Raw genomic sequence first — 25,904 nt, forward strand, 5'->3', positions numbered from 1 at the left:
AGCCGCCGGGGGGGCGTCGCGCTCGGGGTCTGCCCACACCAGCGTTGCACATTTTTGGGGACCCCCCCCAGGTCGCCCCTCACCCCCCCGCACGTGGTAGTGACGTCATTTCCCAGGGGGTGGGTCGGCCCCTCCCCCCACCACTCCCCCCCTCGCGGGATGAGGAAAAACCGCGGAAAAAAAGGGGCGGAAAAGGACAAAAAAATGGAAATAAAAGTGTCGTTACCCGCTGAGTGCGCCTCGCCAGGGCGGGGGGGTTATTTTGGGGGGATTTTGGGGTCGTGGGGAACATTTGCGGACGGGCGGGGGGCGATTCGGGGGGTCTGGGGGTGATTTGTGGGGGGATTTGGGGGGAATTTAGGGGGATTTGTGGGACAAATGAGGGATTTGGGAGGTCTGGGGTATTTATGGGACGCGGTGGGAGATCCGAGGGAGATTCAGGGGGTCTGGGGGGATTTGGGGGTCACTCCCGACCCCCCCGGGGTGGGGGGAGCGTATCCCTGCTCCTCAATCCCGTGGCTCGAGCGGAATTGGGGAATTTGGGGAATTTCCAGATGATTCTCATTTCCCAGTTCTCCCAGTCGCCCTGCCCTCCCCCCCTCCCAGTGCTCCCAGTACCTCGCCTTCCCCTTCCTCCCAGTATTCCCAGTATTCCCAGTGCCCCCAGTATCCCCACCTCCCTCCCCCAGTGCTCCCAGTGTCCCCTCCGCCCCCTCCCAGTGCTCCCAGTAATCCCAGTAGCCGGCCTGCCCCTTCCTCCCAGTGCTCCCAGTTCCCTCCCCCGCGCTCCCAGTGTCCCCGCGAGGCGTCAGGTGACAGCGGCGCCGGGGGGGGCGGGGGGGGAAGGCGACCCCGCTTCCCCTTTTTGGGGCCATAAAGGGCCGGAGGGGCCGGAGCGGGGGGGGGACAGGACGGGCAGGGACGGTGAGTGACACCGGGGGGGAGGGGAGCGCTGGGACACCCCCGGGACAGCTGGGGAGGGACAGGGACACCCCCGGGACACTGAGTTCTGACCCCCCAGCCCCGGATTTGGGGGTCGCAAGGGTGGCGGGTGGGACTCCTGACCCCCCCGGACACTTGGGGACATCCCCAAAGAAACTGGGTCACCTGGAGGGGACAGGGACATCGCCCCACACCGTGTGGCCCCATGGGGGGGTTGGTGGCACCACTGGGACCCCTAAGCCCCGCCCGGACCCCTGGGGGGTGACACCGGTGACACCCGGGAGGGCTGTGTCACCTCCCTGTCCCCCCACCCCGCAGATGCTGGCGCTGCTGTGGCTGACGGTGACCCTGGTGACACCGGTGACACCCGGGGGGGGCCAAGGGGGGGCTCTGACCTTCCTGGCCGTGGGGGACTGGGGGGGACTCCCCGACCCCCCCTTTGTCACCCCGCGCCAGCTGGCCACGGCGGCCGCCATGGGCCAAGTGGCCACCGAGCTGGGCAGCGACTTCGTCCTCGCGCTTGGGGACAACTTCTACTACGAGGGGGTGCGGGACGAGTGGGACCCTCGGTTCCAGGTAACCCCCGGGGGACACCCCAAAATCTGGGGGAAACACGATCCCTGTGTCCCAATGTCCCCTATCCTATTGTCCCCATGTCCCCATATCCCCCATGTGTCCATATCCCCCATATCCCATTGTCCCCATGTCCCCATGTCCCCATATCCCATTGTCCCCTTGTCCCCATATCCTATTGTCCCCATGTCCCCGTTCCCCCATGTGTCCATATCCCCCATATCCCATTGTCCCCATGTCCCCATGTCCCCGTTCCCGCATCCCCCTTGTCCCCAATGTCCCGTACCCCCATACCCCGATGTCCCCACTGTCCCCTATCCCGATGTCCCCATGTCCCCCTGTGTCCCCCAGGAAACCTTTGAGCGGGTGTTCGTGTCCCCGGGGCTGCGGGGTGTCCCCTGGTACGTGATGGCAGGGAACCACGACCACGCCGGCAATGTCACCGCGCAGCTGCGCTACAGCCACCACTCCCCGCGCTGGTACTGTCCCCAAGTGTCCCCAAATCCTCTCGGGCTGTTCCCACGGTGACCCCAAGCCAGTGCCCCCCCATACTGCAGCCTGTGCCTGGTGCTGGGGTGTCCCCCTGGTGTCCCCAGGTCCCCTCGGGGTGTCCCCAGCCTGTCTCCAAGCCCCCACAGGGTGTCCCCAGTCCCCCTTGGCATGTCCCCAAGTGTCCTCACGATGTCCCCGGGTGCCCTCGCGTCCCGCAGGCACTTCCCGCACCCCTACTCCGCCCTGTTCCTTGTGCTGGGATGTCCCCAGACTGTCCCCAAACCCCCTCGGTGCATCCCCATGGTGCCCCTGATTGTCCCCACATGTCCCCAACTGTCTCTACATGTCCCCACATGTCCCCACGGTGTCCCCGTGTCCCACAGACAGTTCCGCCACTCCTACTACAGCCTGTACCTCCTGCTGGGATGTCCCTAGACTGTCCCCAAACCTCTTTTGCGAATCCCCGCCATGTCCCCAAGCGTCCACACGTGTCCCCACGTGTCCCCACATGTCCCCACGGTGTCCCTGTGTCCCCGCAGGCACTTCCGCCACCCTGTACCTCCTGCTGGGATGTCCCCAGACTGTCCCCAAACCCCTTTTGCGAATCCCCGCCATGTCCCTCAGCATCCCCACATGTCCCCACGGTGTCCCCACGGTGTCCCCGTGTGCCACAGACACTTCCCCCACCCCTACTCCACCCCGTACCTCCTGCTGGGATGTCCCCAGACTGTCCCCACACCCCTTTTGCGAATCCCCACGATGTCCCTCAGTGTCCCCACGTGTCCCCACGGTGTCCCCGTGTCCCCGCAGGCACTTCCCGCACCTCTACTACAGCCTCCGGCTGCACATCCCGAGCTCCAACGCCTCGGCGCGGCTGCTGGTGCTGGACACGGTGCTGCTCTGCGGCCACGCCGATGACTTCGGGCTCGGCGATGTCCCCGCGGGTCCCCGCGACGCGGCGGCGGCCGGGGCTCACCTGGCCTGGCTGCGGGCGCAGCTGGAAGCCGCCGCCGGGGACAGGTTCGTGCTGGTGGCCGGTCACTACCCGGTGTGGTCGGTGGCCAAGCACGGCCCCACGCCGTGCCTCGTGCGGCTGCTGCGGCCACTGCTGCGGCGACACCGAGTCACCGCCTACCTGTGCGGCCACGACCACAACCTGCAGGTGAGTGAGAGACCGGGCGGGCGGGGACAGCCCGGATTGTGTCCTGGGAGACACCCAGGTGTGCGGGGACACCCCGGATTCTGTCCGGGGAGGGAGCCAGGTGTGCGGGGACATCCCTAAAACCCGCCCTGGGGTGCCCAGGTGTGCAGGGACAGCCCGGATTGTGTCCTGGGAGACACCCAGTTGTGCGGGGACAGCCCGGATTCTGTCCAGGGAGGGAGCCAGGTGTGCGGGGACATCCCGAAAACCCACCCCGAGGTGCCCAGGTGTGCGGGGAATCCCAAAAGGCTGTCTGGGAGGGGGACACAGGTGACACGGGGTGACCTCAGGTGTCCAGGTGAGTCCCCTCCAGTTCCCGCTTTTCTCCCGCAGTACCTGGAGGAGGGCGGCGTTGGCTACATCCTGAGCGGCGCCGGGAATTTCATGGAGGACTCTCGGCCCCACGAGGGCTCTGTCCCCCCCGGCGCCCTCCGCTTCTTCCTCGGGACCCCCACGAGCCCCGGCGGCTTCGCCCACCTGCGCCTGGAGCCCAGCGCCGTCACTGTCACCTTCCTGGAGTCCACCGGGCGCGTCCTGCACCGAGTGACGCTGCCGCCCCGCGACTTCTGACCGCCGGGGACACGGGGGACAGTGCGACCCCTTCCCTGGGGGACACCGGGGACAGTGCGACCCCTTCCCTGGGGGACACCGGGGACAGTGCGACCCCTTCCCTGGGGACACCGGGGACAGTGCGACCCCTTCCCTGGGGGACACCCCATGACCTCTGAACCCCCCCAGGGGACACTGGGGACAATCGGGGCACTGGGACCCCTGACTTTGGGGACACCCCGCGATCTCTGACCTCCTGGGGACACTGGGGACCAGACACTGACCAATGACCGTGGGCGTCACCCCTGACCTGGGAACACTGGGGACACTGACCCCTGACCTGGGGGGCATTGGGGACACTGACCCCTGACCTGGGGGGCATTGGGGACACTGACCCCTGACCTGGGGACACTGGGGACACTGACCCCTGACCTGGGAGGCATTGGGGACACTGACCCCTGACCTGGGGGACCCCCGTGACCTGGGGGACACTGTGACCCCTCGCCCGGGGCGGCGCCGTGCCGACTGACCCCCCAATAAACATTGTGAACAACGCCAACGCCGCCGAAGGACCAAAACCGCCGCGATTCACCCCAAAACCGCGGGGGGCGGGGCAACACCGCGGCTTTCCGGCCTCTGATTGGCTGAAGCCACATGTCAATCACCCGGCGGGAGGAACCGCTCCCGATCACGTGGGGTTCGGCTGCCGATTGGCTAGAGCGGCGCGTCCATCACCCAATAGGCGGGGCGTTTCGCTGGTCACGTGGCGGAGCGGCCGTTCTTCCGCTGCTGATTGGCTGAGGGAGGTTGGGCGGCACTTCCGGGAACGCGGCGGGAGCGCGGCGTGCGAACCGGGAGGAACCGGGAGGGACCGGGAGGGAACCGGAGCGGTCTAGCCGCCCCCGGCGCGTCCCGCAGCGGGTCGGGGCCGCTCCGAGGCGGTTCCCGGGCTCGGTCCCGGTGTCGTTCCCGTTCCCGGGGCCGTTCCCGGTTTCCCGCTCCGCTGTAGCCGCCATGGGCCGCCGCAAATCGAAGCGGAAGCCGCCGCCCAAGAAGAAGATGACGGGGACGCTGGAGACGCAGTTCACGTGTCCTTTCTGCAACCACGAGAAGTCCTGCGACGTCAAGATGTGAGCGGGGACACCGGGGGGACACCGCGGGGACACCGGGGGTGGGGAGCAGCCCCGGGGGGAAACGGAGTGGAGCGGGTACGGGACGGAACCCAGCCCGGGGGGTCACAATCCTCTCCTGCCCCGCAGGGACCGCGCCCGGAACACCGGGGTGATCTCGTGCACCGTGTGCCTGGAGGAGTTCCAGACCCCCATCACCTGTATCCTTACCGGGAGCCCCCCGTGACCCCCCGGGACCCACCGGGACCCCTGAATTCCGTGTTGGAGCCTTAACGGCGCCCCCAGACCTGTCGGAGCCCGTGGACGTTTACAGCGATTGGATCGACGCCTGCGAAGCTGCCAACCAGTGACACCGGGGGGGACGTGGCCCTGTCCCCAAACCGCCGGGGGGGTGACAAAACCTCCGGGACCCGGTGACACCCCCAGGACCCAGCGGGATGGTGACATCTCCCCCCCAGGACCTGAGCCTTGTCCTTGTCCCCAGGCGGACGTGGGGACATTGGGACAGAGGCCGTGGTGACACATTTTGGGAGAACCGCCCTGGAATAAACACCCTGAGCTGGTGTCACTTGTTCCTGTCATCCCCGATGTCCCGCTGTCCCGGTGTCCCTCGGTGTCCCCGTGTCCCTCAGTGTCCCTCGGTGTCCCCGTGTCCCTCAGTGTCCCTGTGTCCCTCAGTGTCCCTCGGTGTCCCCGTGTCCCTCAATGTCCCCCCACATCGTCCCACAGCAGCGTCACCTTTGCGTGTGGCTTTTATTGTGCCTCAGTGGCTTCACACGTGGCGGGGGCCAAACCTCCCCGGGGCCGATTCCGGGGCCAGTCCTGGGGCTAGTCACCCCCGGGGCCAGTTTGCCCCAGGCTTATCCTGGAGCCAATCCCAGGACTGTTTCCCCATCCCAGCACCGACCCGGGGATTGCTTCCCCCCGGGGCTGATCCCAAATGCTGATCCCCCCAGGAGAAATCCCAAGGTCGATCCCAGGGTCGATCCCGGTGCTGATTCCCCCCGGGGCTGATCTCAAATGGTGATCTCCCCAGGAGCAATCCCAGGAGCAATCCCAGGGTCAATCCCAGGGCCGATCCTGGTGGTGATTCCCCCCAGGGCCGATCCCAAATGCCGATCCCCCCAGGGGCAATCCCAGGAGCAATCCCAGTGTCGATCCCGGTGCCGATCCCCCCCAGGGCCGATCCCTCCAGGACCAGCCCCGGTACCGGTCCCGGGGCCGCCCCGGTGCCAGCTCCGCGGGGCGCGGTGAGGCCGGTGAGGTGCGGTGTCGGGTGCAAGCGGCGGCGTGGCCGGCGGCTACTGGGAGTTGTAGAGGCCGTCGTAGCCGTCGTGGCCCAGCAGCTCGGGGCCCCCACAGTACTTGGGGTCGTAGACCTGCCGCGGGAGCCCGTAGACCGTCATGCCCTGCTGGGACGCGCCCTTGTTGCTGCCCATCTGCAGCCCGATGGTCATCGTGTCGCAGTGCTCCATGCCCAGCGCCGGCTCGAAGATCTGCCGCTTCGTCCCCGGCGCTGTCATCCCCGCCTGGCCGCGAGACACCGGCTGGGGGTGGCGCCGAGGGGGCCAGGGGCTCCTGGGGGTCCCTCTGTGCTCCCTCTGGTGCCCGTGGGGTCTGTGTCCCCTCCCCCTCCAGTCCCTTTGTCCCCAGAGTTGCTTTATTCACCCCTCAAATGGGAGGATCTTCTCCCAGGTCTTCTCCCTGCATTCCTGTGTCCCCAAAGTCACTTTGTCCCTCTAATCCAGGACAGCGGGGTTCCCTGGTGTCCCTCCATCCCCACCCTGGGGTTCCCATGTTCCTGTTTTTCCCCTGGAGGTGTCAGCCTGGGGCTGGCAGTGTCCCCACAGGGGTGTCAGCATCCCTGTGTCCCCCTGGGGCTGGCAGTGTCCCCATAGGGGTGTCAGCATCCCTGTGTCCCCCTGGGGCTGGCAGTGTCCCCATAGGGGTGTCAGCATCCCTGTGTCTCCTGGGGCTGGCAGTGTCCCCACAGGGGTGTCAGCATCCCTGTGTCCCCTGGGGCTGGCAGTGTCCCCACAGGGGTGTCAGCATCCCTGTGTCCCCTGGGGCTGGCAGTGTCCCCATAGGGGTGTCAGCATCCCTGTGTCCCCCTGGGGCTGGCAGTGTCCCCATAGGGGTGTCAGCATCCCTGTGTCCCCTGGGGCTGGCAGTGTCCCCATGTCCTCACCTGACTGGCCCCTTTGTTGGTGCCCATCTGGAGGCTGATGGTGGCCTGGTCCAGGGGCTGGTCCGTGCCCAGTTTGGGGTCGTAGAGGTGCCGCCGTGTCCCGTATGCTGTCATTCCCTGCTGGCTGGCGAACTTGTTGGTGCCCATCTGGGGACAGCGACAGCGGCGGTGTCACCAACTGTCCCCAGCACACCTTCCCTGTGTCCCCACCAGGCCCTCCCAGCCTCCCCACCTGCCCCGACACCCCCCAATCCCTCCTGTGCCCTCCATGTCCCCAGTGTCACCTGGAGCCCGATGATGTTCCTTCCCTCACGCAGCTTCTCGGGGTGGAAGCGCCGCTGCTGCTTCTCGGCGTATTTCACCCCCAACCCCACGTTGTTCCCCTTTGTCTTGGCCTGGTGGAGACCCTGGGGTTGGAGGGGGCTCTTGGGGCCCCCCAGACCCCAAATATCCTCCCCAGACCCCAAATACCCTCCCCAGATCCCAAACACCCTCCCCAGATCCCAAATAACCTCCCCAGATCCCAAATACCCTCCCTAGATCCCAAATCCCCCCTCTGGATCCGTCCCAGGTGAGTGAGCAGTGCAGCTGGTGGCGTCCAAAGGGACATGAAGACCCTCTGGAGCCTCCCAGACCCTCTAAGCCCCCCAGGACCTCCCCAGCTGACCCCCCAGGTCCCCAAGACCCCATCCCAGCCCTTAGAGGGGTCACCTGGCTGGTCCCACCCCTCTGGACTCCTGGAGGGGTCACCTGCCTGGCAAGGTGACCACACTTGGTGTCCTCCAAGGTGACACAGGGACCCTCCAGAACCTCCCAGACCCTCCAGAGCCTCCCAGCACCTCGTTCCCCACCCCGTGGTCACCCGAAGACCCCCATCCCACCCCTGGGGGTCACCTGGCTGGCGAGGGCGATGAGGGTGGACTGGACCTGGGTGTGGTTGGTGTTCTCGAAGAGGTCGTTGGCCTCAAAGATGTCATGGGGCTTCACCCCATAGCGTGTGATGGCCCTCAGGAAGTTCCCGATGTTCTCCAGCTGCACACGGAGGGAATTTGAGATGGATTAGGGGTCAGGATTCCCCCAGACCCTCCCCAGACCCCCATTTTGGGGTCCCCCTCACCTTGTGCCAGTTCTGGACAGGTTCGTTCACCTTGGGCACCGAGCCTGGCTGCAGTTTGTTGATGAGCCTGGAGGGGTCAAGCACAGGGGAGGTCAGCACAGGGGTCAGCTTCCCAGGATGACCCCAGAATCCAGCCGTCATTGGGGTGTGGGAGGGACAGGCACAGCAAGGTCAACACCAGTGCTGGGGACAAGGTTGTGGTCAGCAGGGGGCCAAGGCCAGGGGTCAGCCCAGGTGAGGACTTGGGTCAAAATCGGGCTGAATTCCAAGATCATCCCAGACTTGAGCTGGGGTCCAGGGGTGGAGGGGGACGGCCACAGGCTGCCCCAGGGTTGGGGACAAAGTTCTGGTGCCCGGGGCCAGCAGCCAGGGTCATACTCGCAGAGGATGACGCCGTCCTTGAGCCCGTCCATGAAGTTGTCCCCGATCCGGCGGCCCGTGGTCCCCTCGATCCAGGCACGGAGCTCCCGCTCGTGCTGAGGGTCGTACTTCTGGGCCAGCTGGGGGGACATGGGGACACCGTCAGGGGCACGGGGGAGCGTGGGGACAGCACTGGGGGAACGTGGGGACGTGGAGAATGTGAGGGACACCATCGAGGGGACGAGGGGGACACTGCTGGGGACACGTCAGGGGGAGAGGGGACACTGCCAGGGGGATGCGATGCCACAGTCAGGGGGACATGTCCCCACCATGAAGGGGACACGGAGAATATGTGGGACACGTGGGGACACCATAAAGGGCGCTTTGGGGACACCCGCAGGGAAATCGCGGCAGCTGCGCTGAGGACGGAGAATCCCTGCTCCCCCCGGTGCCCCCGTTCCCGCGGGCCGGGAGGGGCGGAGGGAGGCGGGAAGGCCGGGGGTGCCCGGACCCCCCCCGCCCCGCCCCGACCCCCCCGGGAGCGGCGGCGACCGGGCCGGCCGAACCTTTGCCCATATATAGCCCCGGCCCGGGGCTGCCGCCGCCCGCCCGCCGCGCTCCGCCGCCTTATAAGGGCTCACGGCGGGGCCGGGGGGCGCCGGGGCCCCCCCGGGCCGCCAAACCCCCCCCGGTTAACCCTTAACGGGCCGGTGCGCGGCGGGACCCCCCCGCTGTGTCCATCGCCCCGCGCTGTCCGGCATCTCCCGCCCGCCGCGGGACAACCCCGGGCCACCCGAACCGCCCCCGTTAACCCTTACCGGGGCGGACAGCGGCGGGAAGCACCCCGGAGCTCGCGGGGGGTTCCCGGTGTCCACCCCCTCTGTCCCGGTGTCGCCCCCTCCCCTCCTTAGCCCCACCGGGAGCCCCGGCGCGGTACCCCGGTGTCTCCCCCGCGTCACCTCGGTGTCCGTCACCTCCCGCCCGCCGCGGGCTCGGGGGTCGGCGGGGCTCCCCCGGCCACCCGAACCTTTCCCCCGGTTAACCCTTAACGGGGCGGACAGCGGCGGGATCCCCCGGTGCTCACGGGGGGAACCGCGGTGTCGCCACCCCCGTGCCCGTCACCTCCCGCCCGCCGCAGGAACCGGAGGGCTGCGGAGCCCCCCGAGCCGCTCAGCTCCCCTCCCCGGTAAACTGGCGCCCGGTGGGACCCCGGGGGGGAGACCCCGGTGCCGCCCCCCCGTGCCGGTGCCCGTCCCGTCCCTCCCGGGGCAGCACCAGGGACAGCGCCGGGTCCCGCCCCCGCTCCCGCCGGGTCCTGCCGCGACCCCCGCCCGCCCTCGGAGCTGCCGCCCCCCCGGGGGGGTCGCACCTGCCCGGACCCGCCCGGACCCCCGCGGTTCGGTTCCGTTCGGCTTGGTGCCGCTCACCTTGTTCTTCACCTCGGCCGAGAGCCCGTAGGCCGGGCCGCGGTTGAAGTGCGCGTTGGACATCTCGGGAGTCCCGGGGGGTCTCGGTGGGTCCGGCGGGGTCGGGGCGGGCGGGTCGCGCCGGTTCGGAGTTGTCCCGGGTGGGTTCGGGGCTGTCCCGGGTCGGGTCGGTGCCCTCGGGTCGGGTCGGTGCCCTCGGTCGGTCCCTCCCGGTCCCGTCCCGGCGCCGCCGCCACTTTTAAAAGTGGGCGGTGGGCGCGGAGCCCCCCCGGGCCGGGCCGGCGGCAGCCAATCGGCGGTGTCCGCCGCGCTGACATCACGGCGGGGCGGGTGATGGCGTCATTTTTTCCACATTTAGCGGGGGGGATCCCGGAGAGGAGGGGGATCCCGGGGGGGTCCCGGGACAGCCCCCCCGCCCCAAATCAGCCCTTTCCCGTTGTTCTCCCACCGCCGGACACGCCGGTCCCGCCGCCCGGTCATCTGGTGTCCCCCTGGAGCGGAGACCCCCTTCAGGACGGCGGGGTGTCCCCCACGGCATGGGGACACTCCGGGTCACCCCAGGACTGTCCCCCGGACACTTGGGACCCCCTCCCGGTGCCGGGACCCCCCGGGACACCAGGGCTCCCCCCCTGCCGGGTCCCCCCGCCGGTGCCGTCACCGGATCGGACTCCGCCGCCCCCCCGGGGGGTGGACACGACTCGTCACGGGTGGGGAATGTCACCTCCCCCTCCCTCAGTCCGTGCCCGCCACCCCCGCGACTCGAGAACCCCCCGGGACCGGAGGGACCCCCGGGACGGCCCTCAGCGACCGGGAGAACCCGCTGCCCCCCCGCCGGAGCTGCCGTTCCCATTTAGAGCAGCCTGTATGGCTCTGACATCATCGATCCCCGCGTGACGTCACCGCGTATCTCCGTCCCTGACCTCATCCCGGGGTCCCCTCTGACGTCACGGGGGAACCCCTCCGAGCCCCGCCCCCGCTCCCTGCCAATCAACGTGCGCGTCGCATCCCGAGGATGAGAGCCGCGCGGCGATTGGTTCCCGCGGCAAGCCGCGCCCCTTGACCCGGCAGCGCGGGGTCAGCGACAACATGGCGGCGCCCAGCAGCGCGACCCGGCGTGGGGACAGCGGGGCTCGGCTGTGACCCCTGACCCCGCGGGGACACCCGGCGACATGAGGCTGAACTGGGTCCGAGCGCTGCCGCGGGCGCTCTGGGGCAGCGCCGGAGCTCCGGAGGTGCGGGGGAGCCTGGCGGGCGCGGGGGACACCGGGGACATGGGGGACAGAGGGGACATGGGGGACAGGGGGGACATGGGGGGACACGGGGACAGTGGGGGGAGATGGTGGAGGAAGGGAAGAGGCGACAGTCGGGTCTGGGGAGAAGGTGGGAATTACGGGGGGACAAGGGGATCAAGGGGGGACACGGGGACAGTGGGGGGAGATGGTGGAGGAAGGGAAGAGGCGACAGTCGGGTCTGGGGAGAAGGGGGGGAGGTGGGAATTAAGGGAGGACAGAGCACCGCGGGACACGGAGGGACAAGGGGATCAAGGGGGGACACGGGGACAGTTGTGGTGACCCTTTCCCCCGCTCCCAGCTCTGTCGGAGCTTGTGCCAGCGCCCAGCGCGGGTCCCCACTGAAGGTGACACCGAGGGAACCGCGACACCTCGCGACCCCGCGGACGGTGGCACTGCGAGGGACACCTCATGGCATCGCCAGACCCAGGCTGATCACCGCGACCCCCGAGGCACAGACCCCCGCGCTGGGGACCCTAGTGGCCCCACGGGAGGTGACACCTCAGCCGGCAGCACCTCCAAAGCTCCCTCGCGACGCCTCCGCTTCCGCAGGACGCGCGGCGAGCACGGGGAGCCCCGTGACGAGGACAGCGGGGACAGCGGAGCCCCGCGCGGCCCCGCGGCGTTCGAGGCGGCGCTGCGGGACATGGAGCGGTCCCCGCCGGGCCGCGGCGGCCGGCTGGCGCTGGTGGAGGCGGCGCTGGCGGCGATGCCGGCGCTGGGCGTGGAGCGCAGCCTGAGCGCCTACAACGGGCTGCTGCGGCTGCTGCCCCGCGGGCCCTGGGTGCCCCGCGGCGCCGTGCAGCGCCTGCTCTTCCCGTTCCCGCGGCAGCAGGAGTGCGGCCTGCAGGTCCTGGAGCAGATGGAGCGGTACGGTGAGTGACACGGGTGGGACATGGGGGACAGACCCGCCTAGGGACACCCGGGGTGCTCCCCGGGCCGCCTGTCCTGCTCTGTGTCCCCGCTTTGCTTGCTGTGTCCCCAAGTCTTCCTCGTGTTCATCTCCCCTCGTGTCCTTCCGTGTCCCCTGTGTCCCCCCGGCACCTCCATGTCTTCCTCTGTGTCCCCATGTCACCTGTCCACCCAACGTCCCCATGTCCCCAGGCGTGATGCCGGACACCCAGACACTGTTCCTGCTGCTGTCACCCCAATGTCCCCAATGTCCCCATGTCCCCAGGTGTGATGCCGGACACCCAGACACAATTCCTGCTGCTGTCACCCCAATGTCCCCATGTCCCCAGGTGTGATGCCAGACTCCTCATCAGAGCTGCTGCTGCTGTCACCCCAATGTCCCCATGTCCCCATGTCCCCAGGGGTGATGCCAGACTCCACCACACAGTTCCTGCTGCTGTCACCCCAATGTCCCCATGTCCCCAGGGGTGATGCCAGACTCCTCATCAGAGTTCCTGCTGCTGTCACCCCCATGTCCCCAATGTCCCCATGTCCCCAGGGGTGATGCCCGACGCCGAGACGCGGTTCCTGCTGCTGTCACCCCAATGTCCCCATGTCCCCATGTCCCCAGGGGTGATGCCGGACGCCGAGACGCGGTTCCTGCTGCTGGGGGTGTTCGGTCCCCGCAGCCGCCCGGTGCGGAAGGTGCAGCGGATGATGTTTTGGCTCCCGCGCTTTCGGCACCTCGACCCCCACCCGCTGCCCCCCCAGCTGCCTCCCCCCGGGCTGGCGGCCGCGCGGCTGGGGCTGCACCGCATCGCCGCCGACCCCGGCGCCACCGTCACCGTCATGCAGGTGGGCATCCCGCGGCCGAGGGGACGGGGACACGGCTGGGGGGACACAGGAGTGGGGGGGACAGGGCGTGTCCCTTTGGTGACCTCTGTGTCCCCATCCCACAGCGGCCGGTGCCGGACGCAGGGGAAGAGGAAGGCTCTGTGCAGCCCTACATTGTCAGTGAGTTTGGGGGTCTTGGAGGGGTCCCTTGGGAGGGTTGGTGTCAAGTTTGGGGTCCCTTGGGAGATGTTGGGGACCCCTTGGGGGGGTTGGTTTCAAGTTTGGGAGATGTTGGGGGTCTCTGTGAGGCAGTTGGAGGTTGGGTCTGGGGTCCCTTGGGGGTTTGGTTTCAGGTTTGGGGGATGTTGGGGATCTCTGTGAGGGGGTTTGAGGTTGGGTTTGGGGTCCCTTGAGGGGTTGGTTACAAGTTCGGGGGGTTTGGGGGATGCTGGGGGTCTCTCTGAGGCGGTTTGAGGTTGGGTCTGGGGTTCCCCAGGTGGCTTTTCGGGGTCCTGTTGGTGGGTTTTGGTTGTCCCCAGCTGTCCCCCCGTTGCCAGGCTCCCAGAGCCAGGACCAGCGGGAGCTCCTGGCCCAGCACGACCCTTCCCGGCCGGTGTTCGTGGAGGGACCCTTCCCGCTGTGGCTCCGCGGGACCCTCCTCAAATACTTCGTGCTGCGGGGAGACCCCCTGCCCCCACACCTGAGGGTGAGCCCGGGGGACCCTGGGGGGCTCTGGGAGGGGACAAGGACAGATTGTCGGGGACAGGTGGGATGGGATCCCCAAAGCCACAGAGAAGTGGGATGGGACCCCCAAAGCCACAGAAAAGTGGGATGGGATCCCCAAAGCCACAGAGAAGTGGGATGGGACCCCCAAAGCCACAGAGAAGTGGGATGGGACCCCCAGCCCCAGGACAGACCCCCCATAACCCAGCACACCACAGCCGGTCTGGGGGGGCAGCCCCACCCACCTCAGAACATTCCAGAGCCCCCCGTGCCCCCCCAGGATCCCCCCCCGGACCCCGAGCGCAGCTTTTACTTCCCTCTGGACCTGGAGCTGGACCTGGAGCGCGGCCCCTGGGATGATGAGGACTTCGATGTGGATGAAGGTGAGTTCAGGGGGGTCAGGCGGGTTTTGGGGGGTCACCTGCGCCCCCCTGACCCCCCTGACCCCCGGCAGTGGAGGAGGGTCCCGTGTTCGCCCTGTGCATGGCGGGAGCAGGTGACAGACACACCTTGGGCAGGTGGATCTCGGGGCTGCAGAAGGACAACCCGGTGTTGGGGAGCACCCCCGTCGTCTTCCGCCTCACCGAGGGGGTGGACCCCTCTGCTGAGCCCACCGAGGGGTCCCAGCCCCTGCAGCTGGGCACGGGGAGCCCCCCGGCAGCGGCACTGGGGTCCCCCGAGGGGCAGGGAGAGGGGACACCAGGGGGAGACCCCCCGAAACGCAGCGGGGAATAAAGGGGTGTTGTGATGGAGAGGGGGTGTCGTGTTTCTAGGGGTCCGGTGGGTTGTTTGGGGGGGTTTTGGGGTGCCCAGGGGGGTTTGTGTGTCCTGTGTGACATCCCCAAAACGCGGTGGTCGCAGGAGGGGGATTTTGGGGGCTCCCGGGGGAGGGTTGGGGGTCCCGGGAGGTCATTTCCCCATCCCTATATCGTGTCCCACTCAACCCAGTCGGCTCTTGGTGAGGTTGGGGGGCACTGGGAAGGGGTCGTGTCCCCCTCTCAAGTCGGAGGGGTCCCCGGTGAGTCGGGGAGGTCCCCGGTGAGTTTTGGGGGTCCCCGATGAGTTCTGGGGGTCCCAGTTGAGCAGGCTGGGGGGTTCCCACTAACTTAGGGGGATCCCCAGTGAACACACAGGGGTTCCCCAGGTGCGGTACCTGCACACCTCACACCTGGCGGGTACAGGGCAGGCTGGGATGTGCCCAGACCCACCTCGGGGTTCCCCCTCTCCTCGGACCCCCAAAAACCGCCGCGGGAGTGCGGGCAGAACGCCCCGCGCATGCGCACACAGCGCCGCGACGCCGCCGTACCGGGAAGGGGGTCGCGCCGCTGACGTCATCGCAGCGCGCCGCGGCATGAGCGCGGCCGAGCGCGGCCCCGGCGGCCCCGGGGGTCCCGGGGGTCCCGACCCCGGCGGGGGCCGCAAGGCGCGGGGGCGGCCGCGCCTCACCGAGACGGACCGCGCTCGGCGGCGCCTAGAGTCGCGCAAGAAGTACGACGTGCGGCGGGTTTACCTGGGCGAGGCGCACGGGCCCTGGGTGGAGCTGCGGCGCCGCAGCGGATGGAGCGACGCGAAGCTCGCGGCCTACCTGCTCGGGCTGGAGCGGGGGCAGCGCGCGGGGCGGCGCGGGTGAGCCGCGGGGCGGCGTGGGGAACGGGGGCAGCGCGGAGACCGGAGGGAGGTCGGGGGGATCGGAGGGGAGGGGAAGGGAAGGGGTGCTGGGGAGGGGGAGTCACCTGCTGAGGGTCTGGGGGGTCGTGGGAAGGGGTCCGGGGGTCCTGGAGGGGGTGGGGGTGTTCCCTCCCAGGATTTGGGGGTCGCAGAGCGGCCCCGAGCCTCAGGGGAAGCGGGTGCGGCGCTGTCCGCGGTGCTGAAGCGGCTGTGGGGTTTTTCCCTACCTTTCTCATCCTCTTCTTCCTCATCTTCTTCTTTCTCTTCTATCCCCGTCTGGTCCATCTTCCTCTTCTGCATCTACCTGTACTTTTCATGGTCTGTGAAGGATGAGGAACGGGGAGAGAGTGGTGGAAGAGGAGGAGGAAGGAGCAGGGGAGGGATGGAGGAGGAGGAAGGCTGGGAGGGATGAAGAAGGATGAGGATGAGAAGGAAGGATGGGGAATGGATAAGGAGGAGGAAGAGAATGGAGAGGAGAAAGTTTGGGGTGCAGGAGGAGGAGGAGGAGGACTAGAGGGTCCTGCAAGAGGAAGAGGCTCCTTCCCCCCTTCCCATCCTCTCTGTCCACAGCAAACCCTGGGAGCAGCTCCCGAAAAAACCCAAACGCAAAAAAAGTGAGTTGAACCCTTTGGCGGGGGCTGTCCGCCCCCTTGGGGGGCTCTGCCTCACCCCGCGAGGGTCCCACGCCGTCCCCAATCCCCTGCCTCACCCCGGGAGGGTCCCACGCCGTCCCCAATCCCGCAGGGCGCCGCCGGAACGTGAACTGCCTGCGGCACGCGGTGATCTGGTACGAGGACCACCGGCAGCGCTGCCCCTACGAGCCGCGGCTGGCCGAGCTGGACCCCTCGGTGGGGCTCTACACCACGGCCGTGTGGCAGTGTGAGCGCGGCCACCGCTACTTCCAGGACCTGCACTCGCCGCTGCGGCCGCTCAGCGACTCGGACGGCGATGAGGATGGTCAGAGGGGCGGCCGGAGGGCACGGGGTTTGGGTTTGGGGTGGTTTTGGGGTGGTTTTTGGGAGGCATTCGGGCTCTGCCATGGTGAGGGAGGGGTGGTGTGTGGGGCTGGGGGTGCTGAGGGTGGGGGGAGAGGCAGAGATGGGGTTGGGGGGACCTGGTTGTGTTTTTAGGGGTCAAGAGGTTCTTTGAGGGGTGTGAGGGGCAAGAATGAGGGTTTGGGGGTCTCTGGGGAGAACATAAGTGCTTTTTCGGGGGGTCTGGGGGATTCCTTTGAGTCTGGGAGGGGATTTCTGGGATGGTTCAGAAGATATTTTTCGGGTCGGGTGGGAGATTTTTTGACCCTCCCTGTTCCCTCCGTAGCCCCTGGCTCCTCTTCCTCCTCCTCCTCCTCCTCGGGGGGCTGCAGCTCCGGCTCGGAGGCAGCACCAGGGGGGGGTCCCGCGGTGCCAGCCCCCCCTCCCGGGGGTCCAGCCCCCCCCGAGGCGCTGGAGGCCGTGGTTTGTGTCCCCCTGCCGCTGCCCCTCCCGGCCCGGGGGGGGCTGGACGGGGGTGGCCCCCCCACCCTCCTGCAGGGACCCCCCCTCCTCATCCTGGCCGGGCCTGGCTACGAGGCGCTGGGGGGGCTGCAGCTCGATGTGGGGGGGCACGAGATGCTGCTGGAAGGGGGGGGCGCCTTCCCCGCCCCACCTGTGGAGCCCCACCTGCCTAAGACAGGTAAGGGAGGAGCTGGGGGGGTCGGGAATGGAGGAGTCTGGGGGGATTTAGGTCAGGAATGGGGGATGAGGGAAGGTTTGGGGTCAGGAATGGGGATTATGTGCTGGGGGTGAGGTGAGGAGCCAGGAGGGACTGGGGAGATGGGGAGGGGTCTCAGGGGATTTGGGGAGGAATAGGGGTTATGTGCTGGGGGTCAGGAATTGAGGAGGAGTCTCAGGGGATTTGGGGTCAGGATGGGGGATCAAAAGAAGTTGGGGTCAGAATTAGGGGATTATGTGCTGGGGGGGTGAGGAATTGAGGGGCCAGGAGGGGGTCTCAGGGGGATTTGGGGTCAGGAATGGGGGTCCAAGGGGGACTGCAGTGCTGGGGGAGGACGGGGGGAATTCGGGGGTCAAAAATGGGGTGGATCAGGTGCTGGTGTCAGGAACTGGGGGGGTCTGGGGGGTCTCACCGGCTGTGCTGACGGCAGAGGAAGATGAGGAGGACGCAGTGCTGAGGCTGAAGCAGGAGGAGCTGCCCCCCCCCGCCGAGCCCCCCCCTCCGGAGCCCCCCCGGGAGCCCCCCCGGGACCCTTCCCTGGCTGAGGACACCGAGGTGTCGACGATCATCTACGAGATTCCCAAAGAGCCAGAAAGGTCGGGGGGCCCTGGGGGGTCACTGGGGGGATTTAGGGTGTCCCTGGGGGGCTTCGGTGGGGGGCTCAGGTGGGGAAAATGGGGAGGAGCTGGGTGGGTTATGTGGGTCAGGGACTGTTTTATTCAGAGGGATTTGGGGATTTAGGGGAACTTTTTTGGGGGGGAGGGTAATTTTGGGGGTTGAGGAGGCCTCAGGTGGGTCAGACAAAGCTGCTCCACTACCTGACACACACCTTTTGAGGGGGGAACCTGTGGGGAGCACATGGGGGATTATGAGGGGTTTATGGACCGGTTTGAGGGGAGACTTTGGGAGAGAGTTTTTGTGGGGAGGATCTGGACTGGGACCAAGTGCTGGGAGGGTCATTTTTGGGGGCACAGAGGGGGTTAGGAGTTCTCAGGTGGATCAGACAAGACTCCCCCACCTCGGTACCTGTCCCCCACCTTTCGAGGAGGGGACTCAGCCCAGGCTCTGCAGGCGCCGGCGGAGCAGGCGGGGCCGTGCCCCCTCCCCGGACCCCGAGGACCCCCCTGACCCCCTCACCTGCCCCTACACCGGCTGCAGGCAGGTGTTCAGCGCTCTCAGCAGCTTCCAGGTGCCTGGAAGGGGGGAAACACCCCCCTCACCTGTCCCAGACCACCCCCTCACCTGTCCTAGACCCCCCCAGGCCCCCCTCACCTGCCCCGTGCCCCCCCAGAACCACGTGAACCTGGTGCACCGCAAGGGCCGGACCCAGGTGTGCCCCCAGCCCGGCTGCGGGAAGAGGTTCTACCTGGCCAACCACCTGCGTCGGCACATGGGCGTCCACTCAGGTGGGTCCCCAGGTGTGTCTGTCCCCCGAAATTCCCCCTTTGTGCCCCCCAAAATCCTTCCTGTGTTCCCCAAATCTTCCTCTTTCCAAGACAAGAGGTTTTACCTGGGTCACCCCCTGTGCTGGTCACTGCTCAGGTGACCCCCAGGTGTGCCCCCTGCATCCCCCACCCTGTGTCCCCTCCCAGGTGTGCGGGAATTCACCTGTGACACCTGCGGGAAGTCCTTCAAGCGCAAGAACCACCTGGAAGTGCACAGGAGGACACACACTGGGGAGACCCCCCTGCAGTGAGTGAGCCGGGGGGGGTCCTCCCGAGGATTGAGAACCCCCCAGGAGGGGCGAGGGGGGCTCCCTGGGCACACCTGACCCACACCTTGCCCCCCCAGGTGTGAGGTGTGTGGGTATCGCTGCCGCCAGCGCGCCTCCCTGACGTGGCACATGAGGAGACACGGGGGGCTCAAGAGTCACCCTGAGCCCCGCGGCACGTAGGGGACCCCCCTCATTCACCTGGGCCCCCCCTGGACTCACCTGGGCCCCCCCGGACTCACCTGGGCCCCCATCTGCTCGCCAGGACCCCCAAATGTACCTGCGGCTGCACCTGGAGGTGAAGAAGAACCACCTGGGGGGGTCCTGAGCCCCTCCCCGGCACACCCTGAGCACCTGAGGGACCCCCTCAGCTGTCCCCTCAGGGCTGTCCTTGTGTGTCCCCCCCCTCCAGGTGACCCTGTGGCCCCCCCAGGTGGCCCTGCTGCCCTCCCCTCTCACCTTTTATTTATTTCCTTACTCTCGCTTGTCACCCCCTGGGGACACCTGGGGTTTGGAGGGTTTTTGGGGACACTGGGGGGGAACACGTCCCCCCCAGGACCCCCCAGCCCCTCCGGGACCCCCGTAATCCATTAAAATCAGGACTTTTCGTGCTGCTTCTTCTGTCGGGGGGAGGGCCGGGAGGTCCCGGAGGGGCTGGGGGCCCTCGCCGGTGCCCCCTCCCAGTTTGGAGGGTCGTGGGGCTGCCCCTCGGGGGAGCCGGGCACGGTCTCGGCGCTGTCCCCGGTGCTGAAGCGGCGGCGGCTGCGCCTGGTTGTCCGTGACCTTCATCATCCTCCTCCTCTTCCTCCTTCTCCATCCCTTCTCTTCCTTCTCCTTCATCTTCCTCCTCCTCCATCTCCCCTTTCTCCTCCACTCCTTCCTTCTCCTCCTCTTCCTCCTCCATTCCCCCTTTCTTCCTTCTCTTCCTCCCTCCCCATCCTTCCTCCTCCTCCTCCCGTGGGCGGGGCCTTGGGGGTCTCGGGGGGCTTCGCGCCCCCCCCACTCGCCAGCCCTTGGAGGGGGGGCGGTTCTTTTCGGGGTGGGGGGGCCGGGCTGACCCACCTCTTTTTGGGGGGGGGCGCGGACGGAACCATCTCGGGGGGGTGGGGGGGCGGTTTTTGGGGGGGCCCCGCCCCGCGCCCGCCCAAGGACGTTTAAAGGACCGACGGGGCCGCCGCTCGCAGCGCCCGGTGCCGCCGCCGCGACCCCCGGAGCCCCCCCCGGCCCCCCCCCCCGGGCCCCCCGAGCCCTCGGGGCCGTGCGGGGCTCCCCCCGCCCCCCCCGGCGACACGATGGTGACGGTAGGAACGGGGTGTGGGGGGGATCGCGGGGACCCCCCAATATCTTCCATCCCCCCAGCCGCCCCCCCGTGCTCCCCACCCCCGAATTCCCACCCCCCTCCTCTTCGTGTCACCCCCCCACCGTGAGCGTGTCACACGCTCGGGTGGGGACACGGCGTCACATGCGTGTGGCACCTGCAGGGACACGCGTGTGCAAGGGAGGGGCGGGGACCCCTCCCCAAAACGGGGCCTTTTTGGCGGGGGGGGCACACGCGACACGTGCGTCGCTGTCCCCGCGTGTCGCTGTCCCCACGCCCCCCGGGGCCGTGGCTGGTGGCCCCGGGTGTCCCCATCACCCGGTGACAAAGGGCCATTGTCACCCACCCCGCGCTATTGGGGAGGGGGGAAGGGGCGGGGGCGCTGCTGCACAATGGGAGGATTGTCCCCCATGGCCCCACCCGGGGTGTCACTGTCCCACCTCCGATGTCTCCACCTCCCACTGGCCCCACTGTCCCTGTCCCCCCAACTGTCCCAACGACATCAGTGCCCCGATGTGTCCCTGTCCCTTCACTGTCCCCATGAGCTCACTGTCCCTCTCCCCACAGTGTCCCCACAGCCCCTGTGTCCCTGTCCCCCCACCATCCCTGTTGTCCCCCTATCCCCATGTCTCCTCTGCCCCTGTCCCAGCACTGTCCCCATAATCCTGTTGTCTCTGTCCCCTCACTGTCCCCATGTCCCTGCTGTCCCCGTCCCTGCAGTGACCCCCCCGTGACCCCCCCGTCCCCTCAGCAGATCCTGAGCACGGTGGAGGCCCAGGCTCCCAGCGCCGCGGGGCCATCAGGCTGTGGCCCTGTCCCTGTCCCCGTCCCAGTGGTGGCCGTGCCAGGCCCGGGGGTGGCAGCGGCACTGCCCAACGGGGCCCCCCCGGGTCCCTCCCCGGTGACAGATGACAGCAAAACCAACCTGATCGTCAACTACCTGCCCCAGTCCATGAGCCAGGAGGAGCTGCGGAGCCTCTTTGGGAGCCTTGGGGACATCGAGTCCTGCAAGCTTGTCCGGGACAAGGTCACCGGTACAGGCAGGGGACACGGGATGGGGGACACGGGATGGGGGGGACAGGGCATGGGGACAGGGGCAGGTGGGACATGGGGAGAAGGGACACAGGGATATGGATAGATGGGACAAGGGATACAGGACATGGGGAAATGGGAAGGTGGGACATGAGGAGAGGGGACATGGGGATCTGTGGGGATGGGGATAGAGACTGTGACCATGGGGACAGGGACAATTTGGTGTCCCCTCACTGTCCCCATGAGCCTGATGTCCCTATCCCCTCACTGTCCCCACAAGTTTGACCACGGGTCCCACATCCATGGGGACATGAGGGACAGGGACCCATTGGAACAGTGAAGCCAGCAGGATAGACATGGATTGTGGGAACAGAATGGGGACAGGGGTGGGGATAGGTCCAAGGACACGGGTGGGGACACAGGTGGGGACACAGGGGACAGAGCCACCCCCGGTGACGGTGACATGGTGCCCCAGGGCAGAGCCTGGGCTACGGCTTCGTCAACTACGTGGAGGCTGGAGACGCTGACAGGGCCATCGGGGCCCTCAACGGCCTCAAGCTGCAGACCAAGACCATCAAGGTGCTCTGGGGACATCAGGGTGGACACCCGGGGGGCTTTCGGAGCCAGGGGGGTGACCTGGGGGGCACCTGGTGGTCCGTCAGGGGGGCATTGGGGAGTTCTTTGTGGTAGGGGGCCCACTTGTGGGGCACCTGGGGGTCTTTCAGGGGGTCACCTGGGGATCCTTTGCGGTGGGTGGCACCCCCGGGTGGGCGACGCCGCTGTCCCCTGGGGGTCCCGAGGGCTCACCTGTCCCCACAGGTGTCCTACGCCCGGCCCAGCTCTGCCTCCATCCGCGATGCCAACCTGTACGTGAGCGGCCTGCCCAAGGCCATGGGGCAGAAGGAGATGGAGCAGCTCTTCTCCCAGTACGGCCGGATCATCACATCCCGCATCCTCGTGGACCAGGTCACAGGTGAGTCCAGGTGTGCCCAGGTGTGCTCAGTCCGCCTGGGAAGGGGGAACTTCCCTGGGGCTGGGGAGTCTGAGAGTCCTGGGGATCCTGGGGGTCCTGGTGGTGGGATATCCCTGTGAACAGAGGGCCCCAGGAATCCCAGGGGGTGAGGTATCCTTGGGAATAGGAGTCCTGAGGGGTTCTGGGGGTCCTGGAGAGGTGGGACCCTCTCTGGGGGGGCTGCCCAGCGATCCCATTGGGGTCTGTGGGTGGACAAGAACATTCCTGGGAGGGCATGTCCCTGATCCCTGTGTCCCTGCGCAGGTGTATCCCGAGGGGTGGGCTTCATCCGCTTCGACAAGCGCGTGGAGGCCGAGGAGGCCGTGCGGGGGCTGCACGGGCAGAAGCCCCTCGGGGCGGCCGAGCCCATCACGGTCAAGTTTGCCAACACCCCCGGGCAGAAATCGGGGGGGGCCCTGCTGAGCCTCTGCCCCGGTGCCCGGCGCTATGGGGCCCTGCACCCCCCTCCGCAGCGATTCCGGTGAGGGACAGGGCTCTGGGGGGTCTGTGAGGGTGGGATATCCCTGGGAATGGGGGTCTGGGGGGTCTGTGAAGGTGGGATATCCATGGGAATGGGGGTCTGGGGGGTGTGTGAGGGTGGGTTATCCATGGGACTGTGGCTCTGGGGGTCTGCAAGGGTGGATATCCCTGGGAATGGGGTCTGGGGGGTCTGCAAGGGTGGGATAGCCCTGGGAATGGGGGTCCAGGGGTCCTGGAAGGCTTGGGGGGAGGAGATATCCCTGGGGCCAGGGGTCTTGAGGGGGCAGTGGGGTTGGGAATGGGGAATGGGGGTCCTGGGGGGGATTGGAGGGGTGAGACACCCCTGGAAGCAGAGGTGCTGGGGGTCCTGGGGAGGTTCGAGGGGGTGGGATGTTTGAGGGATCCTGGGAGTCCTCAGAGGGTGGGTTCTGGGGAGGTGGGACATCCCTGGGCACAGGGGTCTGGATGTCCCACAGGGCTAGGACCCCCCTGGGACCAGGGACACCCCTTGGTGTCCCCCCACAACAGCATCTTGTCCCCTCCAGACTCGACAATTTGCTGAACGTGGCTTACGGGGTGAAGAGGTAACAACCCCCCCTCCCTAATCCTCCCCAAACCTGCCCCCTCCAACCCCCCCCAACCCGGGGACCCTCCCCAGTGTGGGAGGGGACCCCTGGGACCCCCACCTGACCCCAGGCCAGCCCGTTGTCGCTGCTGCCCAGGTTCTCCCCGTTGGCCATCGAGGCAGTGCCGGCGCTGGCCGGGGTGGGCTTGGGGACCCCCGGCCCCGGGTGGTGCATCTTTGTCTACAACCTGGCGCCCGAGGCGGACGAGAGCGTCCTGTGGCAGCTCTTCGGTCCCTTCGGCGCCGTCACCAACGTCAAGGTCATCCGGGACTTCGCCACCAACAAGTGCAAAGGGTTCGGGTTCGTCACGATGACCAACTACGAGGAGGCGGCCATGGCCATCGCCAGCCTCAACGGCTACCGCCTGGGTGACCGCGTGCTCCAGGTGTCCTTCAAGACCACCAAGCAGCACAAGGCCTGAGGTTTGTCCCCGCTGGTGGCCACCGAGCGGGTGTGGGGTCCCCTGTCACTGCCGTAGGGTCGTGGGGACCCCCATGAAGAAACTCAACTGGAGGTCGTGGGGACCCCCTCCATGGGCACCATGGAAACCATGGAGAAAGCCAGCTGGAGACCTTGGGGACCTTCAGGGACCCCCATGAGCACCATGGAGACCATGGAGAAACTCAGCTGGAGACCCTGGGGACCCCCATGAGCACCACACACATCCTGGAGACCTCAAGGACCCCTCCACGGACACCATGGAGACCATGGAGAAACCCACATGAACACCTGGAGACCTCAGGGGCCCCCCATGAGCACCATGGAGACCATGGAGAAACCCAACTTTAGGTCCTGGGCACCTCCTCCGTGGACACCAAGGACATCCTGGGTCTCCAGGATGGAGAAAGCCACCTGGACACCTTGGAGACCCCCTTCGTGGGAAACATGGAGACCACCTGGAGACCTTGGAGACCATGGGGACACCCCATGAGCACCACGGACACCATGGAGACCCTGGAGATCCCCTCCATGGCCACCAAGGGCACCGTGGGGACACCTGACGCACAGCCTGGACACCTGGACACCCTCACCTGTCCCCGATGGGCATCCTGAGGACTCCTCCAGGTGCTCCAGGGCAGTGGGAGGGGCCCTGGAAAACCTGGAGACCCCCCAGGACACTGTGGACACACCTGGGACCCCCCCCAGGTACCCCAAACCCCACCACTCTGGCAGTGGCCGGACCACCTGGAGCGGTGTCCCCCCCTTACCTTGTCCAGGTGTGTCCAGGTGGGGGCTGTGCCCCCCCTCCCCTCCACTCCAGGACTCCAGGGGGGAGGGGGGGGCATCTGCTTGCTCTCTCCTTCTTTCCATGTTTTTCCTTAATTTTTGGGGGGAGGAGGAGGAAGTTTTGGGGAGAAAGAACAAAAATAAGGATTAATCACATGTTTAATTAGACCTGTTACCTGTTATCAGGTAAGGAGGAGCATGACCGACGCAGGGAGCGGTGACTCCTCGAGAGCCACAGACCCAAATCCATCTATTTTTATAGCAGAATATTAAAAATATCCCCAAAAGTCCCCAAAATCACCTTTCCAGAGGGGGTGAGAACCTGTTTTGTGCTCCCCAAGTTCCTTGGAAGCAGCTTGTGACCCCCAAGTGTGATCAAGGCAAGTTCTGGGGGGTCAAGGGCACTAAAATTCCAGGGATTCCGCTGGTACCCCCAAAACTGGGAGGGAGGGGAAGTGTCTTGTTTCGCTTCCCCCCCCACCTCCCCAAATTCTCCAAAATGGGCATTTTTTGCCCCAAATTACTCCACTTGCTGGAGTTTGGCCACTTGCAGCCTCCTGTCCAAATAAAAGGGCGGAACCCCACCTCAAAAGCCCCAACCCTGAGTTCCCCTGTCCTCCTTATAATTGTTATTATTCTTAATTATTCTTAATTATTCTTCTTATTAATTATTATTGATGTTGTTATTGTTATTATTATTATTGCGATTCTTATTTATTTTCCCTTTGCCGTCGGGATAATTTCTCGCTTTTCAGTGGTTTATTTCCAATTTATTTCCTATTCTTCCCTGCTTTTCCCCAATCCTGGTACTCCCCAGGACCCTCTATTTTCCCCAAGACCCTTCCCCAAACCCATCCTGCCTCCTGGTTTTTTTGTGTCGTGCCTGTGTGAAGCTTCTTGTAGTTTTAATTATTATTAATATAAATATTTAGGAGCGACCCCCGTGTCCAGATCCGCCATCACCCCCCCAAACTCTGACCCCTGCCCCCTCTTCCAGGGATCAGCCCTGGAATTTGGGGAAGGGGCCAGGGGACCCCCAATTCAGTAGCAATAAGGGGTCCCCACCTCAGCCCCGGCCCATTTTTGGGGGGCCCAACGCGGGGACAAAACGTGCCCAGGGACAACCTGTGGCACTGCGGGACCCCCGGAGGGGACCGGGACCCCCCGGCCCCCACCCCCGGACTCGACTCTTTGTATTTTTCATGGAAAAATCAATTAAAAAATTAAAAAGTTGAAATTTGGTATGTTTTTTGGCAGGGAGGACACATCCGTCATGGACTGGATGGCTGAGGGACCCTCGGCCATTTTCTCTCACGTTTCCACCCTTTCTTCCCCTCACTTTTCCACCCTTTTTCCCCCTCACATTTCCACTCTTTCTCCCCTCACGTTTCCTGCTCTTTT

General features: G+C 66.6%; 6 protein-coding genes and 1 long non-coding RNA gene across 16 annotated transcripts; 5 read left to right on the top strand and 2 right to left on the bottom strand.

The window, feature by feature from the left end:
• The first annotated feature begins 753 nt into the window (after positions 1–753).
• Positions 754–4,097, top strand: ACP5 (acid phosphatase 5, tartrate resistant). Of its 2 annotated transcripts, XM_085045899.1 has the most exons (5): positions 754–924; positions 1,261–1,518; positions 1,867–1,994; positions 2,818–3,169; positions 3,542–4,097. In XM_085045899.1, exons 2-5 carry the CDS (start codon positions 1,261–1,263, stop codon positions 3,776–3,778), a joined length of 975 nt encoding a protein of 324 aa, XP_084902025.1. In that variant the 5' UTR covers positions 754–924; the 3' UTR covers positions 3,779–4,097. The 2 variants fall into 2 exon arrangements, with proteins under 2 accessions (XP_084902025.1, XP_084902026.1); XM_085045900.1 differs by lacking the exons at positions 754–924; positions 1,261–1,518; positions 1,867–1,994 and adding an exon at positions 2,229–2,507 and having other exon boundaries at positions 2,778–3,169.
• Positions 4,013–4,419, bottom strand: LOC146422746 (uncharacterized). The gene is made up of 3 exons (XR_014847903.1): positions 4,221–4,419; positions 4,153–4,189; positions 4,013–4,062 (listed from the first exon to the last, which is right to left on the bottom strand). It is a non-coding gene; the product is annotated as an uncharacterized LOC146422746 (long non-coding RNA).
• A 165-nt stretch (positions 4,420–4,584) lies between these two features.
• ELOF1 (elongation factor 1) lies at positions 4,585–5,455 on the top strand. The gene is made up of 3 exons (XM_085045909.1): positions 4,585–4,887; positions 5,017–5,087; positions 5,173–5,455. Exons 1-3 carry the CDS (start codon positions 4,772–4,774, stop codon positions 5,235–5,237), a joined length of 252 nt encoding a protein of 83 aa, XP_084902035.1. The 5' UTR covers positions 4,585–4,771; the 3' UTR covers positions 5,238–5,455.
• Positions 5,456–5,621: 166 nt separating this feature from the next.
• CNN1 (calponin 1) lies at positions 5,622–10,387 on the bottom strand. Its single transcript, XM_085045902.1, has 7 exons — positions 9,980–10,387; positions 8,571–8,692; positions 8,193–8,259; positions 7,970–8,107; positions 7,360–7,470; positions 7,076–7,222; positions 5,622–6,416 (listed from the first exon to the last, which is right to left on the bottom strand). The coding sequence occupies exons 1-7, from the start codon at positions 10,040–10,042 to the stop codon at positions 6,189–6,191; spliced, it is 876 nt and encodes a 291-aa protein (XP_084902028.1). The 5' UTR covers positions 10,043–10,387; the 3' UTR covers positions 5,622–6,188.
• Positions 10,388–11,026: 639 nt separating this feature from the next.
• On the top strand, positions 11,027–14,468 carry ECSIT (ECSIT signaling integrator). The gene is made up of 7 exons (XM_085045872.1): positions 11,027–11,211; positions 11,570–12,143; positions 12,791–13,014; positions 13,119–13,173; positions 13,551–13,699; positions 13,997–14,099; positions 14,171–14,468. Exons 1-7 carry the CDS (start codon positions 11,149–11,151, stop codon positions 14,449–14,451), a joined length of 1,449 nt encoding a protein of 482 aa, XP_084901998.1. The 5' UTR covers positions 11,027–11,148; the 3' UTR covers positions 14,452–14,468.
• A 549-nt stretch (positions 14,469–15,017) lies between these two features.
• Positions 15,018–19,415, top strand: ZNF653 (zinc finger protein 653). Its single transcript, XM_085045910.1, has 9 exons — positions 15,018–15,342; positions 15,955–15,998; positions 16,129–16,341; positions 16,705–17,058; positions 17,528–17,693; positions 18,169–18,286; positions 18,389–18,503; positions 18,690–18,789; positions 18,889–19,415. The coding sequence occupies exons 1-9, from the start codon at positions 15,068–15,070 to the stop codon at positions 18,989–18,991; spliced, it is 1,488 nt and encodes a 495-aa protein (XP_084902036.1). The 5' UTR covers positions 15,018–15,067; the 3' UTR covers positions 18,992–19,415.
• Positions 19,416–19,922: 507 nt separating this feature from the next.
• On the top strand, positions 19,923–25,740 carry ELAVL3 (ELAV like RNA binding protein 3). Of its 9 annotated transcripts, none has more exons than XM_085045880.1 (7): positions 19,923–20,109; positions 20,881–21,160; positions 21,634–21,737; positions 21,978–22,131; positions 22,435–22,651; positions 23,196–23,234; positions 23,352–25,740. In XM_085045880.1, exons 1-7 carry the CDS (start codon positions 20,101–20,103, stop codon positions 23,695–23,697), a joined length of 1,149 nt encoding a protein of 382 aa, XP_084902006.1. In that variant the 5' UTR covers positions 19,923–20,100; the 3' UTR covers positions 23,698–25,740. The 9 variants fall into 9 exon arrangements, with proteins under 9 accessions (XP_084902006.1, XP_084902008.1, XP_084901999.1 ...); XM_085045882.1 differs by having other exon boundaries at positions 19,924–20,109; positions 23,373–25,740; XM_085045873.1 differs by lacking the exon at positions 19,923–20,109 and having other exon boundaries at positions 20,188–21,166; positions 23,127–23,234.
• The last annotated feature ends 164 nt before the right edge of the window (positions 25,741–25,904 follow it).

Source organism: Lichenostomus cassidix, unplaced genomic scaffold, assembly GCF_008360975.1.
Source record: "Lichenostomus cassidix isolate B80296 unplaced genomic scaffold, HeHo_3.0 HiC_scaffold_39, whole genome shotgun sequence".
In the NCBI taxonomy this organism is placed as follows: Eukaryota; Metazoa; Chordata; class Aves; order Passeriformes; family Meliphagidae; genus Lichenostomus; species Lichenostomus cassidix.